This window comes from Seriola lalandi, unplaced genomic scaffold (genome assembly GCF_002814215.2).
Source record: "Seriola lalandi dorsalis isolate HSWRI2012SDOR001 ecotype SW California unplaced genomic scaffold, Sedor1 jcf7180002054925, whole genome shotgun sequence".
NCBI classification, from domain to species: domain Eukaryota; kingdom Metazoa; phylum Chordata; class Actinopteri; order Carangiformes; family Carangidae; genus Seriola; species Seriola lalandi.
The window spans coordinates 1,081,659-1,100,720 of NW_019525477.1; the positions used below are offsets into that span (position 1 = coordinate 1,081,659).

Genomic DNA, 19,062 nt, shown 5'->3' on the forward strand with positions numbered 1-19,062 from the left:
ACTATCAGACCCAAGGTGTTAAAGGACAGATGCCGTGTGAATAACACTGAAGAATCACTTGCTTAAGCTGAAACGAGAATATTCTGTTTCTGGAGAAGGCTTAATTAAGTGATGGGCTGGTAAATTAGAGCATGCAAAACAAAGCACGCCCGACCTTCCTGTGTTCGATTTCCAGTCACTCAGCTGACAGATGTATTTGTCTGTTTGTAACTCATTCTCAGTCAGTGTTTTTATATAGAGAATTATATACTGTGTCACTTGTTTGACCTAGGAGTAACAAATAATCACATTGGTTTATTATGAGTGGCCTGAAGTGGCATTGTCTTATTACACAACTGTTAAATGTGTCCTCTATGTTTAAGTTAGTTACTCTTGTGGTTTTAACATTAGCTGCTGCATTTGGATTTTGCCTAGTAAGAGAATGAAATATTGCCTAACTGCTACTTAAGAATAACATCTGCTGTTTTGATTTTGTTCTACAAATATAATGTCACTAATGCTTTGATGTAAATTAGAAATCTTATCAGATAGATGGAGACAGCTCATGTGTCTCTGTTTCTATTGTTTACATTTCTATATGTAACTAGGTCCACCTGTATTCCTGTCTGCTTGCTTGTTTCTCTGCCTGTTAGCCTGCATCGTTTACTTATCTGCCTGCATGCACACATGCATATCTCTCATGCATGCACTCTTTTCTGCCTTATACAAACATTTATTTGCCCTCGTTTCTTTTCTCTCCTCGTTGTTCTCCCAACCACTGATGTCTGGTGTGATATTTAATTTGATGCCATTTTTTCTTGAGGCGGCATTTCAATGTACTTGGTTTATAATGCAGTCTCCTCTGCTAATGGGAATTTACTTAACTATTATGTTTGCTGCTTTTGGTGTGCATGTGCGTGCGTGCGTGTGTGTGTGTGTGCATGTGTGCGGGTGTGTGCGTGTGTGTGTTTTTGGAGATCTCTTAAAGTTATGCAAAGTAAACATGAATGTCATTAAAGAAGAAATCGAAAGGTAGTTTTTATTTTTGTGTTTGTCATAAATGTGTCTTCTTCTTGTACTGGTAGACGGTGTTAGCTGGTTAAAGTTGATGAAGTTGGAACAAACTGCTATTCCGATGTGTTAGCTGTATCTATGAAGTGGCATCAGCACAGACCTGATAAAAAACTAAAAACCAGTGCTCTAAATGAAAAGTCTCAAAAGTTGTTGTATACAAAGGCTTGACAACAGATTTGGCTCTAACATCCCAGATTGATGTTTAACCTTGGGATGTCTGATATGAATCTAGTTTACATTTTATCTCAGTCATGATTCTGAATTAATGAAGGACCAGAGATGAAATAGCTTTGGCAGCCACAGTACTTTAAGGATTGAAATTAATATCATCAGTATGTATATATTTTTTATAAACCTTCACTGAAAAGTTCTATTTGTTTTAAAATAAAATTATCTATGATACAAATCTCTTGTGCACTATCTTGTAATCTTGTCTAACCACTTCAGAAACAGGTTTCCATGCATCGATCATACTGTGTTTATGTCTTTGTATTTGCAGGTTCTTATTTGGCTATCTATTTGAGACTTTGTTCATTTAGTGTGTATTTGTGCATTTACATGTGTCCATTCCCATTTTCTCCCTACTAACCTCACTCCCCTTCCTTCGTCTTCCCCCAATCAACAGACCTTGAGGACCCGCCAATCACGCTGACATCCCGCACTTCTCGGATGCGTCATTCCTCCCAGAGCGACGAGGCCCCTCCTACCTCCTGTTCTGAGGTGTTCCAGGGCAGGACTTGTGACCTGGATGCCCCGGCCCCTTCCTCCCTCGCAAGGAGCAGCAGTGCCTCTGACATCATGGAGCCTTTCATCGCCGAGCGGGTCAAAGGTGAAGACCCTCAGAGGGATCCCTGTTCAATCCCGAATCCCCCCCCTCTCCACCACCACTCTACAACTTCCTCTTTACTCGCAGCCAACAGCCACGCAGCTCAGCCTCTCCCACACCCTCTCACCTCCCCCTCTCCCACCCCCTTTACCCTCTCCAATGGTGTTGTTTCCTCGACTTCAGAGGGACAAGATGATAGTGGTGTTTATGACCAGTTCTGGCACCAGATTGGCTCTCGAAGCCGAGGTTCTAGCTCTGATTGGGTAAGCGACTGGGATTCTGCTTTCACCTTTTCATCTGAAAAGGAAATTGATGCAGAAGAGGGTGAAACAGGAGCTGGGGCAGAAGAGGAGGATTTATTCTCCTCTATTAGGGACTACCTCACTCACAAGGGAGTTGAGAAGAAGGAGGAGGCTGGAGAGAGAGATAGTCCTGCTCATACGTTAGAGAACAATGTTACTTTACCTGCACCGGTGCAAACAGGGGTAGCTCGAACACAAATAGAATCCACAGGACAGGTAGGAGAGGCAAGACAGGTGGTAAGAGGGGACAGACAGACTTGTACAGAGGACAGACAGGTAAGTAAATCAGTGAGACACAGCAGTGTTGATTCAACAGAGGAGAATGAGACAGAGCAGCGGAGCATCTATGAGTGTCTGGAGTTGCAGTGTCAGTGGCCATCACCCAATGCTAAGGGAAGTGCTAGCTTAGAAAGAAACACTGGGGAGAAAAAGGGAGGATCAAACACAGGGAGGGCAGCAGGATGGGATGGGAAAAGTGATATGTGGAGGGAAGTAAGAGACAAGAAACGTGATGAAAAAGAAGCAGCAGGAAATCAGAGGCCCAGTTTAATCAGACAAGATACTAACATGGTAGAATCTAGTCTTGAATCAAATCAAACTACCCAAACTTCAGACCCAATTAAGAACAAGGTGCCCCGTAGTATCACTAAGAGGCACCATTCTGGGGGGGTTCACGTCAGCTTCCGGCCCTCGACTGAGTCCGTCCAGTTCCACAACCCCCTTGAGAATAAAGAGGCTCACTGGAAAGCCAGGCTGCGCCGCCTCAGTCACTTTCACACACACAGCCACTCAGCAGGGGAAAGGCCAGGGGCCGTTGGTGCGGGATCAGGGGGCAAGCTCGGAGCAGGGGGTGCAGGTAAGTTTGGCTCTGTGGCTGGGATTAGCCACAGAGCAGGGGCACATGAGAAATTAGCCTCTGGGACTCTTTCGGATAACAGCGGGGCAGGGGGCATAGCAGGCACCGGATGTCTGGAAAACAGGGCTGGGGGTGAAGGGGACAAGGACAAGCAACTTCCTGGATCCTCTGTGGGATCCAGTCTGGGCTCTGAGGGTCAGGTTCACTCAGAGGTGTTATCAAGCGGTTCAGGTTCCTCAGGCGTGACGTCAGGGGTGCGTGGCCGCTTGGGACGTTCAGCCTTGCGATCTCGAGCCTCCCGCTCACGCTCCCAGGAGCCGGGCAGCACTGCCTCACGCCACCACCAGGGGGCCCTCCTTGGTGGCGTCTATAAGACTGTGGTTCACGCTCTGTCCTCCAAGCCCCGGCCCCGAGGTCAGGGGTCATCCCAAGGCTCGTCACCACAGCGGCAGGGCCGGGCCGCCATGGGTGACGCATCGCTAAGAGACCTCTACTCCCACGTCCTGGGCTACTTTGGGCGAAAGACAACCACGCCAGGTGAGGATTGCAACGAACGAAGCGCTCATAAAGGACACAGCAGACAACTGAGGAGAGACAAATACTCACAAAACACAAACATCAACAACTCTCTTTTCCTTTTTGGCTGTTTTTAACTGGTTTGTTATGATGGAATGATTTTTTTTTTTGGCTGACACTCATCATCTTGCTGCTGGACTGAAATTCAACTCCCTGTTGATGTGTTTCCTCTTGAACGTAGCCCCTCCTCCAGCCTGCCTCCTGTCAAGGACCTCCCTCCTCCCATACCTTCCCACTTGTTCCTCTACCTGAGAAGCCCCTCCCTCCTCCTCCTGTCTTTCTTCTTAGGGTTTTGGGATTTTAACCTCTTCTCCCCCTTTCCCCCTTCTCCACCTCCTCCTCCTCCCTCCTCATTGTTGCATGCGACCTCGTCGTGCCTCGTCCTTCGCCTCCTCCCCGGACTCTGGCCCCTCTTCAGCTGTACAGAAGGAAATAACAATCTACAGAAAAGCATAAGTGCCTGTAGAAAAGATAAAAGCACAAAAGAAAAAAATAGACGCAATACCCAACAGAAAGGCCCCAAATGTTTTATGGCATTTTCCATCTTCAGAGCCTTGTTGCATTTAGATTTACGTTACGGAAGTTTAGTTCATAAAAGAACATCAGTGATGTGAATTATTTTAGAAGAGCAAAAATACATTCACTTAAATGTAGTGTGAACATATTGCTGCAGTTCATCCTCAGACCACTAGGATGCAGCATAAGACCTGATGTGAAAATGGCCGTCTTTACAATAGTGGTATACACACAGAATTTGAATGGATAAGAAAAGGTATGCACATTCAAATCACCAATCTGGTATGGTTATTTGCCTTGTACACTGCCACAGGTTAATATCAAGATGATTGGTAAACTGCACATTTGAATCAGCAGTACCCTTTTTCTATTCATTCTAATTCTTGGGGTGGAAGACTTCAGACCTGGGGGGAAATCATTTATGTCTTGAGAATCAGATGCTAGATATGAGCACAGATTCATCACCTGAATCTGTCTTGATGTGGAGTTACTGTTGCGCAACCACACTTTTTTCTTTTCTAGGTCTGTTGCTTGCCAACTCGTGCCAAATGGTACCTACCAGTCGTTTTGCCTATTTGTTTGGTTTGTCTACTGTTCTGCCAAATGTCTAGTGTAGTGTGCCCTGCTGGATTTGCATCGTCATAATATCTGCTTGTTTTGCCGAACGACAATCAAGCGTGAGGGCCTCCACCCTGCACTGAGCTGACGTGACTGACTGGCTGCAAAAAGTGCTGTTTCACAAGATGTCAGCTTTCTGTAGTTTTGTAGCTACTCAATGATGCAAGAGTCTTCTGTCGGTTCCTTTAATTTGCTCTGCTGCACGGTGCTGTCAGAGCTGTAATGTAATCCACTGCAGTGTTTCTGCTCCTAGTTTGGACCGTCTCTCCTACAGAATAGCAGTGACTGGTTCCTCAGCAGCTAGCTAATTGGCAGGAAAGCTTACAGTGTTTCATTGGCGAGTTTTGGGGAATCATTGTCAAACACAGAGTAGCATTACTCTCACAGAAATATCTCATCCTGATGGGCTGAGCAAATCCAGTACATGCTAATGTTTAGTGCACAGACCTGCAAAGAAAAGTTGCAAAGCCATAAAGCTATGTTAGAGGGCAAAGAATGTGCGTAATCTTATTATAGTGTCAGCTAACATCGCAGTTTAGCATGTCTGTACTGCTACTTTTTATTTGCACCTCAGTGGCAATCCTTTATTAGGCCTTTATTAAACGGTAATGTTACTGAGAAACCAATTAGGATCTGATTTTTCAGGCCAACATATTGTACTTCCTGTTGCTGTTGGTGATGGCATGGCAAATAACCATTACAGTAAAATAGTATACGAGTAGACAAAGCTAAATTCATGGTATTTAACACCTGGGCTAGAAGAGATATCTGAATAACATACTAATAATGCGTGTGAACAAGCAGAAATGTTAAAAGTTAATGATTCAGCTGAATTAACCTGAACAAAATTAAATTTGGGCTTTGTTAAATTGTTAACTTTCTTTGCTCCTAACTTCAGCTCTGTCCTGTGATCACCGCAGCGAGATGCTGATCTTCTAATAAACAGCTTAAGCTTTAATGACAGAAATTCGACGTTGCACTGACCTTTTGTGGGCTGAAAGTTTCAACTTTGTTGCACATCTAATTACATCCAGGAGAGACAGAGTGATGTATCGTTGCTCCCGCAGGGCAGGGCAGCCTGTGTTGTTCTGTGGTGGCCGTGGTGTGAGTTGAGTTTTCCAGTCTTGAATCTTTTAAGGAAAAGAAATGTGAAGCAAGGTGAAATTTTCATCTGCAGAGTGACAGAGAAATAGGGATTTTCAGTAACTAAGCTTTATTGATCAAAGTCTTGGTATTGAGCCGTGGAAGAAACCAGGCTCTGTCAGCTTTATCATCCATGGGTTGAGGAATAAAAGATTAGTTAGTTAATACTGCGTGCAGCAGATTTACACTTATCTAACTTGGGGTTGATGGATGCTCTCTGCTATCAAGAGTTTTCTCACACTGACCGCTATCATCGCCTCCAAGCTAACAGCAACATAACTCATAGTAACATACCTGCTAACAAGGTGATATTCTCTCTCGCTCTATGTGCATGGTGTGAATTAATTCCCGCATTGCTTTTCTGGTGGGGTTTGATGTGCTTGCTGTGTTGTGGCTTTTTTTTTTTTTTAACATCAGTCTTTTGATAAGGCCTAGGCAAGGCCTACAGTGCATACACATCAGGACCGCTCTTACAATCCAGAAAAACTACATCAGTTAAATTAGTTTAAGTTTGTTGTGTGGATATTGTGACATTTTAATATAACATCTGATCAAGCATCAGCAGCAGTTCTAAGCTAAAAAAAAACCTTAGCCTGCTAATGATGCTACAGGGATGGTGTTGGGGATGACAGTGTGAGTTTCTGATCAAAAACAAAATGTCACCATATCCCTGATTTAGACCAGTACAAACTGCACTTTGATAGACTTTATCAGCAAGTCAGACCTGATTACATAAATATGTTACAAATTCCTTATTACTTATTATTACTTATAGTTTTTTGTCTTTTGAGCTGTTTGAGTGGATATGAACCTGTTCCTGTCTCTATCTTTGTGTGTTATCACATTTCTTTCCCTATTTATTTGTCCATATCTCACTCGTCTGTGTCTTATCATTTGTCCACCATTCCTGTGAACGTGTGTGAGTATGAGTGTACCCCTGTCTTTGACTATCGCAATCTATCTGCCTTTATGTCTTAATGTGTGTTTGTGTTTGTGTGTGTGTGTGTAGCCAACAAAGAGGAGGTGGTCCAGAAAGCCCGTCCGGTCTCCAGTGACGTAGGAAGCAGCAACCCAAACTTCTCTGACCTCATGGATGAATTCATCCAGGAGAGACTGAGGGCCAAAGGAACAGTAGTCAGTGCAACATACATGCGTAAAGATTAAACTTTAATTGTCACGAAACAGAGAAGCTACAACCTCTGCTTACTCCTCGACACACAGGGCCGCCGTGGTAGCAGTCCAGGGAGTCTGGAGGTTCCCAGGGACCTGCCCGAACTCCTGGAGGCAGGTCAGAGTCCTGGATCGCGACCCTCAGATGATCTTCGGCCTATCGATGATCCAGGGGTTCCCTCTGAGTGGACGTCACCTGCAAGTGCCAGCGGTTCTGATGTCATCAGCTCCGACAGCCAATCAGACTCCTTTAATGCCTTTCAGTACTCCAACTGCAAGTTTGATAGTAAGAAACAAAGATTCTTGATACATTTTTAATATAAAGACTGTCCTCATTTTGATAAAGCAGAACTAAAGTTTAATAGCATCAAAATTAAAGGAGCAAGACATGTCTCTTCATCAGTTTAAGTTTAAAAGCCTCAGTAATGTAGCTGCTCTTTTGCCATGCTGTTTTTGTCATATTGCTGTAGGTTAAAAAGTAATAATCCATCATTTCTATCATTATGTTACTCACTCTCTATGCAGCAGTAAACTGGGTTAGCGGTTAGAGAGCCTGCTGGGTAACTTTATCTTAACGACCTACTTACTCAGTGCCTTTCCCTGCAGATTTTACTTTCAGTTCTGAAGCTTGTGGAAAAGGAGTTGGATCTGGAGGAGAAGGTCGAGGCAGCTCACTGGACCAGGACAGCCTGGGAGGGGGTGCGGCCTGTGAAGAACACGAAGTGGCGAGTTTGACGACACTTCACATCGACTCAGAGACCAGCAGCCTCAGCCATACTGTCACTGTTACTGGTAATTAATATCTGTAACATGAAGATTTCTGTGACTATATTTCTGTAGATCTGTTATATATACACAGACCATTACCTTCAATGTTGTATATTACACCATGTAAATATTGTATATTATTTATTATGCATATAGAATATAATTGTCATAGTATGTGTATTTATAAATAATTATTCACAACACTTAAGTGCATATGCACTGTAAATACATTTCTCCATGAACTTGTACATAAGCTGTAACTTCCCCCATCTTTTTATTTGAATTAAATCCTGAGGAGCTAAAGCCTTGTTTACTTTTCTTTTCCTCAGCTTCCTCCCTAAAGTGATGTATGTCTCTTAGGTCCCGCTAAGAGAAATCAGATTTTGAGTCTCCACCTGAAATGCCACAACGAAATTACACAGATCTGTTACAAAAGTTAATCATAGAAAGCACATGTACAATTTTGCTGATAACATTTGAACCACAAGTAGTAGAAAGAAACAAGAGACATCTGGTTCTTTGGCATCATAATCAGGAGTTATTCATCTTTTCTGTCATGTTTCCTTGTCGTGTATGTGTCGTCTTGTGTAGGTTCTGAGAGCGCTTCTCCAATGCATTCTCTCGGCGGCTCTCGGTCCCAGACGCCCTCCCCTGCCACGCTGACAGCAGAGCACACTGAACACACACACTCCCAGTCTCACACACACCTACAGCTGGAGCAGAAGCTCCACAACTCTGTCCTTCAGACCCCTGATGACTTGGGTAATACTCAGGCACACACTCAAACATGTAACTCTACATTTTCTTCCCCACTAAGGTTACAGCTGTGAATGAGGGAAGAGAGTCACTAACTGATTCATTGATTGACTCTAGAAACCAGTGAGTTCCCCAGCGAGGACTGCAGTGTGATGGCGGGTGGTTCTCTAACTGGTTGGCACGCAGATGTTGCCACAGTAATGTGGCGGAGGATGCTGGGAATCCTGGGGGATGTCAATACTATCAAAGACCCAGAGATCCATGCTCAGGTCTTCGACTACCTGTGTGAACTGTGGCAAAACTTGGCCAAGGTAAGCACTGACACATACAGTTAATACACAGCTACAACAGAACACTCACTATAAAGATTGTGTTGGTGGGGTGTCGTGTGGCGTAGTGGTCTAAGCAGGCACCCCATGTGTAGAGGCCACAGTCCTCACTGCAGTCGGCCCCTGTTCGAATCCCGCACCGGACGGCCCTTTACTGCATGTCATTCCCCCTCTCTCTGCCTCCCCATTTCCTGTCTCTCTACTGTCCTGTTGAATAAAGGCATAAAAAGCCCCAAAAAATATACTTAAAAAAAAAAAAAAAAGATTGTGTTGGTAAAAATATGGATTTTTCTTTTCAGATAAGAGATAATTTGGGCATTTCTCTGGACAACCAGTCATCTCCACCTCCCCCTGTTCTGATCCCTCCCCTGAGGATTCTCACCCCCTGGCTCTTTAAGGTAGGTGTGACTGAGTCCATCCCTGTAGGATCAAACCATTCAGTGACCCCTCGTGCCCCGTGGATGGGGATATTGTCACCCTTTTCCCCCATCATTTTCCAGCTTTTTCCTTTAATTTGTCTATGGGGTTTAATTTGTATGTCGTATCTGTTGTTTATGCTCACTTATAGGTGTGTGTGTGTTTTTTTTTTGTTTTTTTTTTCTTAAGGCCACCATGCTGACAGAGCGTTACAAGCAGGGGAAACTTCATGCCTACAAGCTGATCTGCAGGATCATGAAAAGACGGCAGGATGTTTCCCCAAACACAGACTTCGTTACACATTTCTACAACATCATGCACCAAGGGCTGCTGCACCAAGACCAGGTAGAGTCTGTTTTTATTGACCTGAATCTGATTTACAGGGTGTGCAACTTCAACAAAATTACATTTTTAATGCATTTAAATATTTTATTTATCACTCTTGCACTATTTAAAGGGAAACAGCACTGATTTTACACATCAAAGTCTATCTACAGAACAGCTTTAGTAGCACATGCAGTGGGTAGTACTACTGCATATGCAAAAAAAGTTGTATATCTTTTATGGCTCCGGCCGGCTTCATGAAGTTTGATAAATTTGCCTCAAGTGATGTCACTTGACAATGAAAAACACATGGTGATTTAGAGTTGAGCTTAACAGACCTCTGTAACCTTCTCCTCATCTCCGTTTGAGACTCGGCTACATTAGCTGCTACTTGCATCACACACATGAATCTCCCACTGAACTGTTAGTGGTTGATTTGCATTGTCGGTAATGTAGGCACCAGGTTTTGAAAAGGAAGAAGAATGCATGGAATAGAAAAGAAAATAAATATTGTTTAAGGTTACACTGCTTCAGAAAAAACAATGGAACATGATCTTTTAAAATGCAGTGATTGCAAATGTGCTTTAGCTGTGACTGCAATACTAGAGGAGGGTGTTAAAAATGTTTTTTTTTTTTTTTTTTTCTTTTTTTTCTTTTTTAAACAGGACATTGTGAACACCATTATCAAGCACTGCAGTCCCAGGTTCTTCAGTATCGGTCTGCCTGGAGCCACCATGCTGATCCTGGACTTCATCATTGCAGCTTCAAGGGTTACCGCCTGCTCATCGCTCAATGTAGGAAACACAGAAACACGCCTGTTTTACTTGATTTTATTTAATTAAGGCCAAACAAAGTCTGGCACACCTGTATAGTACAAGATGACATACAGATGTATTTTTTATTTCTTTTGTAATTTAATTTGCCTTTTATTTTGGTCTTTATCCCTCCCCCTTCTCTTTTCCAGGCTCCAAGAGTAGAGGCTCAGATCCTCCTTGGTTCTCTGGTGTGTTTTCCCAACTTGTATGGGGAGCTTCCAGCCCTTCATCCCACCACAGCCGACGTGGTGCTTACCAAGTTCCCTGACGTCAAGGTCAGTGGAAGTAATGGTAGTTTGGGATTGAGGGGTAGTTAATAAGACGAGCAACATCCTTATCCTTTGTCATAGTAATAAAGGAAACCACAGTGCAATAGGTAAAGAGAGGAATGATAAAATGTTTTCAGAAAAATAACAACTTTGTCTAAGCAGCTACCACTAAGTGTACAAAGTTGATTTCATCCTTTCTTAGAGCAGTCACTGACGACTTTAATGTCCAAATTAGTGTTGAGAAGAGTTTGATTGTACCATTAAACTGCTATTCTGCTTCTGCCAACTCCAAATGTGTCAGTTTGATACCAAAGCAGAGGGTCAACCTACTTTGTGTATAATCCAGGTCAGTCCAAACCTTTAACACGTCAGCTGTCTATAGGGGGTCTCAAAACCAAACTGATAGGTTAATGCCTCATCAGCCATTCTTGTAACAGTCCAGAGCTATGGGAGTAATGTTGTTATTGTTGTTGTTGCTGCGTAAGCAGTTAATGTCATGCATGGCAGCACCTTGGGCCTACTCACTGGTTTCTTACAAGGCAGAAACTTGTTTTGAATCACTAAGCGGTCATTACCACTGACCGGAGGGACGGGACCAGCGAGTGTCTGAATGTGTCTCAGGGTGTGTGTGGATTTGTCTGTACCGTGACGGTGTGTCCATCTTTTGCTTAGCGTGTGTTTATAATGTATAATAACACCTCAATGTAATTCCATGAATAACTTTTCTTATTGTCTAAAAAGCAATCAGTGTTTAAGCACCAGTACGTCTCTTCATTATACCTTCAGGAAAGGTTAACATTGTGTCGGGGACCTGAACAAGATGTTGCATATGCAGATATAAAGACACACACACAACCAGTGATTTGTTTGGTGTTAGGAAAATTAACTGTGTTTGTGTGTGTTCTTTGTTTTCTAGGAGCACATTATCAAAACCATTCTAACCTCTGCCAGGGACGAACCCTCTGCTCCTGCTAGGTAAATAGTGTGCGTGTGCCTGTGCGTGCGCATGTTTGTGCATGTGCATGCTTGCATGTCTAAATCCTTGTCTAATGTAATGAAATTCAAGCCGTCCTTAATTAAATAGTGTCCACTCTCCCTTACAATGATTGGTGTGTTGGAAATTAAATTAATAAGTTATTAAATAAATATTTTTTAACATTAACACACATTAACATACATTATTAATTATACATAGTCCCTGTAATTACAGTTTTGAATTTTAACAAGTGCACCATTTTACTTCAAGTCAATTTTTTAATTGACAGGTGTCCTGTGTAAGAAATCAACTGATTACCTGTTGATAATATAGTGCATTAAAGTAAAGTCCAATTTTTTTTTTTTTATTGTTTTCTGGTTGTTTTTACACACTTGTCTACACTCACAACACATGTAGTGTGTGCATGTATAATATGTTCACTGTTTCCAAACACACAGATTCTCTGAGGATTTTTGCATGTGTACAGCAGCAGCATGTACTCTCTGGTTGCTCATAGTGTGTTTGTTTTGTTTTGTCAGGTGTGTGGCTTTGTGCAGTCTGGGCATCTGGCTGTGTGAAGAGCTGGCTCACGGGACTCAACATCCGCAGATCAAAGATGCTCTCAATGTCATCTGTGTTACTCTGAAGGTCAGTCACAGCTCCGTACTACAAAAACATATTCAACTTCCTGAGCTTCAAACACAAACTAAAAGTTGGTCATTGAAATAGAAATCAACAAGTGTGACATATCAACCCAGCCAAATAAGATTATCTCACACAGCCTTTGCCTGTTCTCAAACTCTTCCCCTACTGACCAGGGTACTCTCTCTGTCTATGACTGTGATCCAGTGAAATGACACCAAAGCAATGACTCTGAATCAAACAGGCTGTGTTACACTGATCTGCACAACAGCCATTTCTGAACATCTGTTCTTCTTCTGTCTGGATGTGTAATTTGGCTTAATGAAGTTTAAACACGTAACATTCATAGGACATTTCGTGATTTACTATAACAATATATCAATGTTAATGTAATTAACATTAATATATTGTTATATTATATCATTTAATATTCCACTATGTACAAAAATATATCCACATTTTATGTTTAAATGTTTGTTCAAATCCTAAAATACTACTTAATACTTTGTGTCCCGTGGAAGTGATTAGCTAAAACCAGATCTCCACAGTTCATTAAAGAATTGATGTTTTTGCAGTGTCTTAAATTGAAGAGCACAGAGACCAGGATCAAAACAGTTGAAATAAATGGGGACATAACTGGTTAAAATGTAAATGATGGTTGATTTAAGCGTGCCAAAAATACTGACTGAATACTGGATGATTAGGTTGTGGATGTGTTAAACATGGTGGGTCGCAAGCAGCCAAAGTATGATGGAAAGCATTGTTGGAGATGATTGTTAGTGCTGGTGACATTGCCTCAGTTGGTATTGTCTGTTTCAGGCCACCAGACTGGGAGGCCTGTGGATCAGAATAATACTGTCCAACATTTATTGTCTCATCTATCGCCAAGTGGCTCTAGATGGACACAGACACACACACACACACACACACACACACACACACACACACACATACCTTTTCCACCTTGGAATCCATAGCTTGTGTATCGGCAGCCAATGGCCTGCTAAGGCAATACAGTAACACTCACACACACACACACACACTTGAATTCACTTACTCCTGGGAGCAAACCCTGGACTGTCAATATGTTTGGTCCTCCTTCAGATAGGAGACTAATCCAGGGGGAATGCTGCAAGCTGTGTCATATACACACACACACACACACACACACACTATCATATATATACGCAGGTCTGGTCCACTTTTGAATCTCTTGCCTTCATACCGGCAGCCAGTAGCTGCAGTCATGGGGTGTGCGACATGCACACACAATTACATGCACAAAGCTTGAGGGATTTTCATATTTCCATGCAAAGCCACTTTCTGTTGTCCTCCTCATCCTTCTTCCTTTTCATCTGGAAGCACTATTTGTTTTGTTGGCGCTGATCCTCATTAAACTAATATGTACATTTTCTCTCTTCTTACTAACCAACCTGTATTTTATTGTGTCCTAAACATTATATAAACGGCAATTACAAGAAAAGAAAATATTGGGAATACTACAATGGATAATTAAAGCTTCTTGAAAAGATCAAGATTGGTTTCTTCATTTTACGGTAAAAAGAATCCCAACCCTAAATACCCTGTTTGACTATCTTAATAATACATCTTATCTTATCTTATTATCTTATTAATATATGGAATTACCTACAAGCTGATTACTAAAATGAATGATGTGTGTTTCCTCTCCCAGTACCCCAATAAGAGTGTAGCACTGGTTGCGTCGGACATCCTTCACCTCCTGATCAGTTACGTGGATCATCTTCAGAAATTCCCCCCTGACACTCCAAAGAAGATCGTAGAGGTGAGACAATCATTATGGAATAATTACATTTTTTGTTTATCAGATCAAGTTCATCAGCTTGTCCGCACATCATAATGGATTAAATTGTGTTTAAGTAAAGCTGAGGTTTTACAAAACCTGTACATTTGAATACATCATGTTGCTTTTAATATCACTTGTAGTGACAGTTTTAACATTGAAAACAATTGATGTTATTTTTTCTCAGATTTTGATCGCCACCATCACATTCTTGCTGCCTACTACTGAGTCTTCTCCTCATGAAATTGATAAGAGGGTAACACATGCAAAAACACTCTTTGTACTATATTACTGGCTTTACTTTAGAAAATAACCTTGTGTCAGTGTCTTATCACAATGCCTCTGTATGCTGCAGCTGGTGGTTTCCCTCCTGTTGTGTCTGTTGGACTGGGTGATGGCTCTGCCTCCAAAGACTCTGCTTCAGCCTGTTCAGACTCGAAGCCCTCCAGAGAGGGACCAGCCTACCAAGACTCTGCTCAGCTGTATTTATAAGGTCACCACAGAAAGTTCCACGCCACTTCTTGCAAAAATCTAATATCACTATGGCCTGTATTTCGCAGTGTTTTTATGATGACATACAAGCGTCATTGCAGTAAAACTGAATATGATCCCTTGATGAGGCAAAATGAAATCCAGTTTAAAATGGCATCAATTGAACAGTATCCCTTTTCTTTTAAACTCTGTCTAGGTGTTGCATGGTTGTGTGTATGGAGCACAGTCCTTCAGCAGTCCCAAGTATTACCCGCTGCAGCTGTCGGACCTGTTGAATCCAGATTACGACCCGTTCCTGCCGTTAGAGAGCCTCAGAGAACCAGAGCCACTGCACAGCCCGGACTCCGAACGCTCCAGCAAACTACAGCCTGTCACTGAAGGTAACCTATCTAACAGACACACTACACACCCGGTACATATAGAGTCTGTAATATATATATATACATAAGGGTGATGAATTAATGAAAACCTAGAAAAATCAGTGGAGATACAGAATGGCATGAGGGCGAGTATGAAAATGATGTGAATCATAAGTGCTGGCCTTAGCAGTCTCCGGATCTCAACCCAGGTGAACACCTATGGGAGAGGCTGTACCAACATGTTAGATAGCGCTCTCCATCATCATCGTCAAAACACCAAATGAAGGAATATCTTTAAGAAGAATGGTGTTCATCTCTTCTGTAGAGTCCAGAGACTTGTAGAATCAATGCCAATGAGCATTGAAGATGTTCTGGTGATGTTCTGGCACGTGGTGACCCAACACATTACTAAGACACTTGATATTGGTTTTTCCTTTAATTTGTCACCTGTCTGTACATGGATTCTCATGTATGCAAAGTGCTTCACTGACTCACACACACAAAGACAGAATGACCTAGAGTTGTCCACCAAACCACTGCCAGTCACTAAAAATGGTAGAAGGTGTGTGTGTGTGTGTGTGTGTGTGTGTGTGTGTGTGTGTGTGTGTGTGTGTGTGTGTGTGTGTGTGTGAGCGCACTTGTCTGCATCCGTGTGAGCGTGTGTATTGTCCCCTGCTGTGGTCCACCAGGACACAGTGACTAGTCTAATGACTGGAGCACCCTGATAGACCATGCCTCTCCTCTCTTCTCCTCTCTTCTCTTCTCCTCTCTTCTCTTCTCTCCTCTCCTCAATGTCTTCATTGCTATTCTCTTAACTTTATTTTCTGTTAATATTCTGTTTACTTCTGTCTTTATTGTTGCCCATTCCTTTATGTTCATTTATCTTTCTTCTCTTCTTTTTTTCTTTTCTTTTTTCCTCCTCCTCCTGAGCTCTCCTGTTGTTAAGGGAGTTGTTGAAAATGTCTGGTCAATGCATATCTGTACTCTACACACAGTCCTGTCAATAAGGGGTGTGTGTGTGTGTGTGTGTGTGTGTGTGTGTGTGTGTGTGTGTGTGTGTGAGTGTGAGTGTGAGTGTGAGTGAGTGAGAGTGATGTTGATTAGCCAGGATCTGTTGGCAGCACAGCGTGTGATGGCATTGGCTTCCTCTCAGCATGAGTCAAACTATGTACAAGCTGAATGTGTGTTTGTTCCTGTTCCTCCACCTTTCACCACCAATTAAACTATAAAGTGTAGAAAACATTAACTATCAACAACATCTTTAAATATCTGGTTCTTGCAATGTATTTTTCTTAACTGTGTCCTCTGTCTGTGTTTTCCCTGTTCTCTCTGCAGTTCGCAGCCGTATTCAGCAGGGCCTGGTTTCCATCGCAGCCAGAACAGTTATCACCCACCTGGTCAACCACCTTGGACATTATCCCATGTCTGGAGGGCCGGCTACTCTGTCTAGTCAGGTACGAGTGTGGTGTACTGTTTATGGTAATGATAACTTACGATATATATATATCTTGGCGTTTTGCTTGAGCAACACCTTGGCCTATGTTTTCTAGGTGTGTGAAAACCAAGACAACCTATTCTGTGAGAGTGCTGATCTTGGACCAGAACTTTTTCATTCACCAAACCTGCAGTTCCTGGTTCTGAATGGCTCCACGCTGCTCTCAGTGCTCCAGGTAACCTCCACTGAAAGAAAGTCCCCCGACAAAATTTGAAGCTTTGTACGATTTAAAGCCGATGTCGCACTGCATAAGTTTAAGACCAGTTTAAACCGCTGTTTGTCAGAGTGACAGAAGCTCCTAGCTCCTCTAACCTAAACAGCACTAGTTGGTAGGTAAGACTTCTGCTACTGTATTAAGTTAGCCACTCAGGGGATGAAAATGTCAGTTGTATAGCATGTTAACATGCCAACATTAGCGTGACTTGGCTGTCCTTTAACTCAGAGCTTACATAGCATATATGCTAACATTTTTCCTCTCACTGTGATTACCACAATTCCTTATTTCATCATGTATTGCTTCAATAACACAAACATTACTTGTCTGCTACTGGATCATGTGTAGCAGCAAAGAGATCTGATTTTAACTGAAGCTCCCGACTTGTATCTCAATGATTTTATTAATTGGACTGCTGCCACATGATTGGCTGACTAAATAACTGAATGAATAAGCAGGTGTACAGATGTTCCTAATAAAGTGCTCAGTAAGTGTAGCTGGCTCTAGATTTAGCCATTTTCCAGTGGTATATTCTTCCTGTGCTCATAAAACAAAACATATTACCCAGATAAAGATTCTCCAGTTTAAGAGTTATTTGAGTCTTACTTATTGTTCTGTGAATCCCTTTCCAATATGAACTCAGTTTAGAGCAGTCTTGAAATATGGGTATGAGCCACGTTGTCTCCAACATGCCAAACTTCTGTTCTTATATTTTTCCTGGTGTGGAGTCTTAAAATGTCTTATGATATTTTTCAAGCAGTGTCCTCTCCAATCAAGAGACTTAGTTGAGGACAACTGAAAGATGCAAATTTTCCTTAGAAAGCATCATTCCAGCTTCTTTTCCCACTTTTCTTTAATGTATTAAAATCGCATAAAAGAGAGCACGGTACAATCTAGAGACGAACTTAACTCGATATTAAACTAAAAGTCGATTTCAAGATTTGAAAATGAAAAAAAGATTTAAAATTCTGATTGAAATAGTTGTACTTGAAGGTATCTAAAAAAAATCATTGTGCTCTAGGTCATGTTTGTCCTACACAAATTGACAATTTTGTAATGCACTGTTGTACGTAAATGAGAGACAGGTTATAAATCCTTTTCTTATCCAGGAATCAAATCTTTGATCTCCTCTGTTGCATTGTAAGCAAACCATCTGAAGAGTTTTAACATGGTAGATTCCACATGAATTTACCACATTCTGCCATGTTTTTAATGTGAGATTTGTTTAATGGGAGTCTAACTTTCCTACTAAAACTAACATAACATGCTTTGCAGTCTAACTTTGAGTTAGGGTATATTAGATTTATTTAATGCTGAGCACACTTGTAGTTGTTCTTGAAGTATCCTGATGAAGTTAAAATAAAAGTATCTTACTGATTTCTCTACTAAAGTTCTACCAGTTACAAAGAAGAAGCAAATAAGTGAAATAAGGTTTTTTTCAGGAGGTTTGAGTTTTGCACGACAGTTGAGATGTGAGTTTTGTGTAAGATGCTGCAACTCAGTATCAGGATGATTTCTTAAATAGTTGGAGGATTTAGTGTTTAACCACAGTCCCTCTCTTCCTCTATTTGCCAGATTCGGTCAGAGTCTGGTGTACCAGGGGGTGGAATGACAGCTGGTTTGTCCTCTGCTCCTGCTTGCGTTCGTGTCATCATCCGAGATGTAGCTGGAAAACACTCCTGGGACTCTGCTGTCCTCTACGGGCCTCCACCATGTTCCCCGACCAGCCCAGCACACACACTTTTGACGCACACACAATCTCCTCACAGTGCGAGTCTTCATTTACGCACCTCACCAGGAGGTCCACCGAAAAAGATGGAGGTGAGGAGAGAGGAAAGCGAAGAGGAGGGGCAAGAAGAGAGGGAGGCAGATGAGGGGGAACGAGGGATGCAAGGCGAGAGGCAAGAGTTTCAGGGAGAAGGGGAGGAGGAAGGAGAGGAGAGGAAAGTGAATGAGGAGGAGGAGAAGGGAGATCGAAGAGGAGGTGGGGATGGAGGAGATGTGGAGGACGAGCAGCAGGATGAAGAGGAGAAGGAACACAGAATGGATGGGGAGGGAGATCAGGGGGAGTCGGGCTTGGAACAGATTCTAGCTCCACCATTGGCTAAACGTGTGTGTCGGGAGGCGGTGCCAGCGTGGGATTCACTGAGGGAAGGTGATGATGCGCTGGATGAAATGCTGCAGTATCTGGGATACTCAAGTCCTGAGTGTCTACAGAGAGCAGGTATAAACACACAGACACAGACACACACACACACACACACACACACACACACACACACACACGAAAAGAGTCCCTGAAGTTTTTTTCTAATCTGAAGAGT

At 42.4% G+C, this 19,062-nt stretch overlaps 1 protein-coding gene across 6 annotated transcripts in view; it reads left to right on the forward strand.

The window, feature by feature from the left end:
* Positions 1 to 19,062, forward strand: part of ralgapa1 (Ral GTPase activating protein catalytic subunit alpha 1) — a 75,514-nt gene that overhangs the window by 14,038 nt on the left and 42,414 nt on the right. For 5 of the 6 annotated variants that reach the window (XM_087170003.1, XM_023431577.2, XM_023431580.2 and 2 more), the window contains 19 exons: positions 1,679 to 3,574; positions 6,900 to 7,024; positions 7,112 to 7,346; positions 7,667 to 7,852; positions 8,420 to 8,590; positions 8,702 to 8,895; positions 9,213 to 9,311; positions 9,520 to 9,675; positions 10,320 to 10,448; positions 10,619 to 10,744; positions 11,655 to 11,713; positions 12,254 to 12,362; positions 14,050 to 14,160; positions 14,366 to 14,434; positions 14,534 to 14,671; positions 14,867 to 15,050; positions 16,365 to 16,483; positions 16,580 to 16,699; positions 18,314 to 18,962. In XM_087170003.1, coding sequence (XP_087026129.1) covers positions 1,679 to 3,574; positions 6,900 to 7,024; positions 7,112 to 7,346; positions 7,667 to 7,852; positions 8,420 to 8,590; positions 8,702 to 8,895; positions 9,213 to 9,311; positions 9,520 to 9,675; positions 10,320 to 10,448; positions 10,619 to 10,744; positions 11,655 to 11,713; positions 12,254 to 12,362; positions 14,050 to 14,160; positions 14,366 to 14,434; positions 14,534 to 14,671; positions 14,867 to 15,050; positions 16,365 to 16,483; positions 16,580 to 16,699; positions 18,314 to 18,962 — 4,875 coding nt within the window. The remainder of the gene's footprint in view (positions 1 to 1,678; positions 3,575 to 6,899; positions 7,025 to 7,111; positions 7,347 to 7,666; positions 7,853 to 8,419; positions 8,591 to 8,701; positions 8,896 to 9,212; positions 9,312 to 9,519; positions 9,676 to 10,319; positions 10,449 to 10,618; positions 10,745 to 11,654; positions 11,714 to 12,253; positions 12,363 to 14,049; positions 14,161 to 14,365; positions 14,435 to 14,533; positions 14,672 to 14,866; positions 15,051 to 16,364; positions 16,484 to 16,579; positions 16,700 to 18,313; positions 18,963 to 19,062) is intronic. The other variant, XM_023431582.2, reaches the window with a different exon arrangement.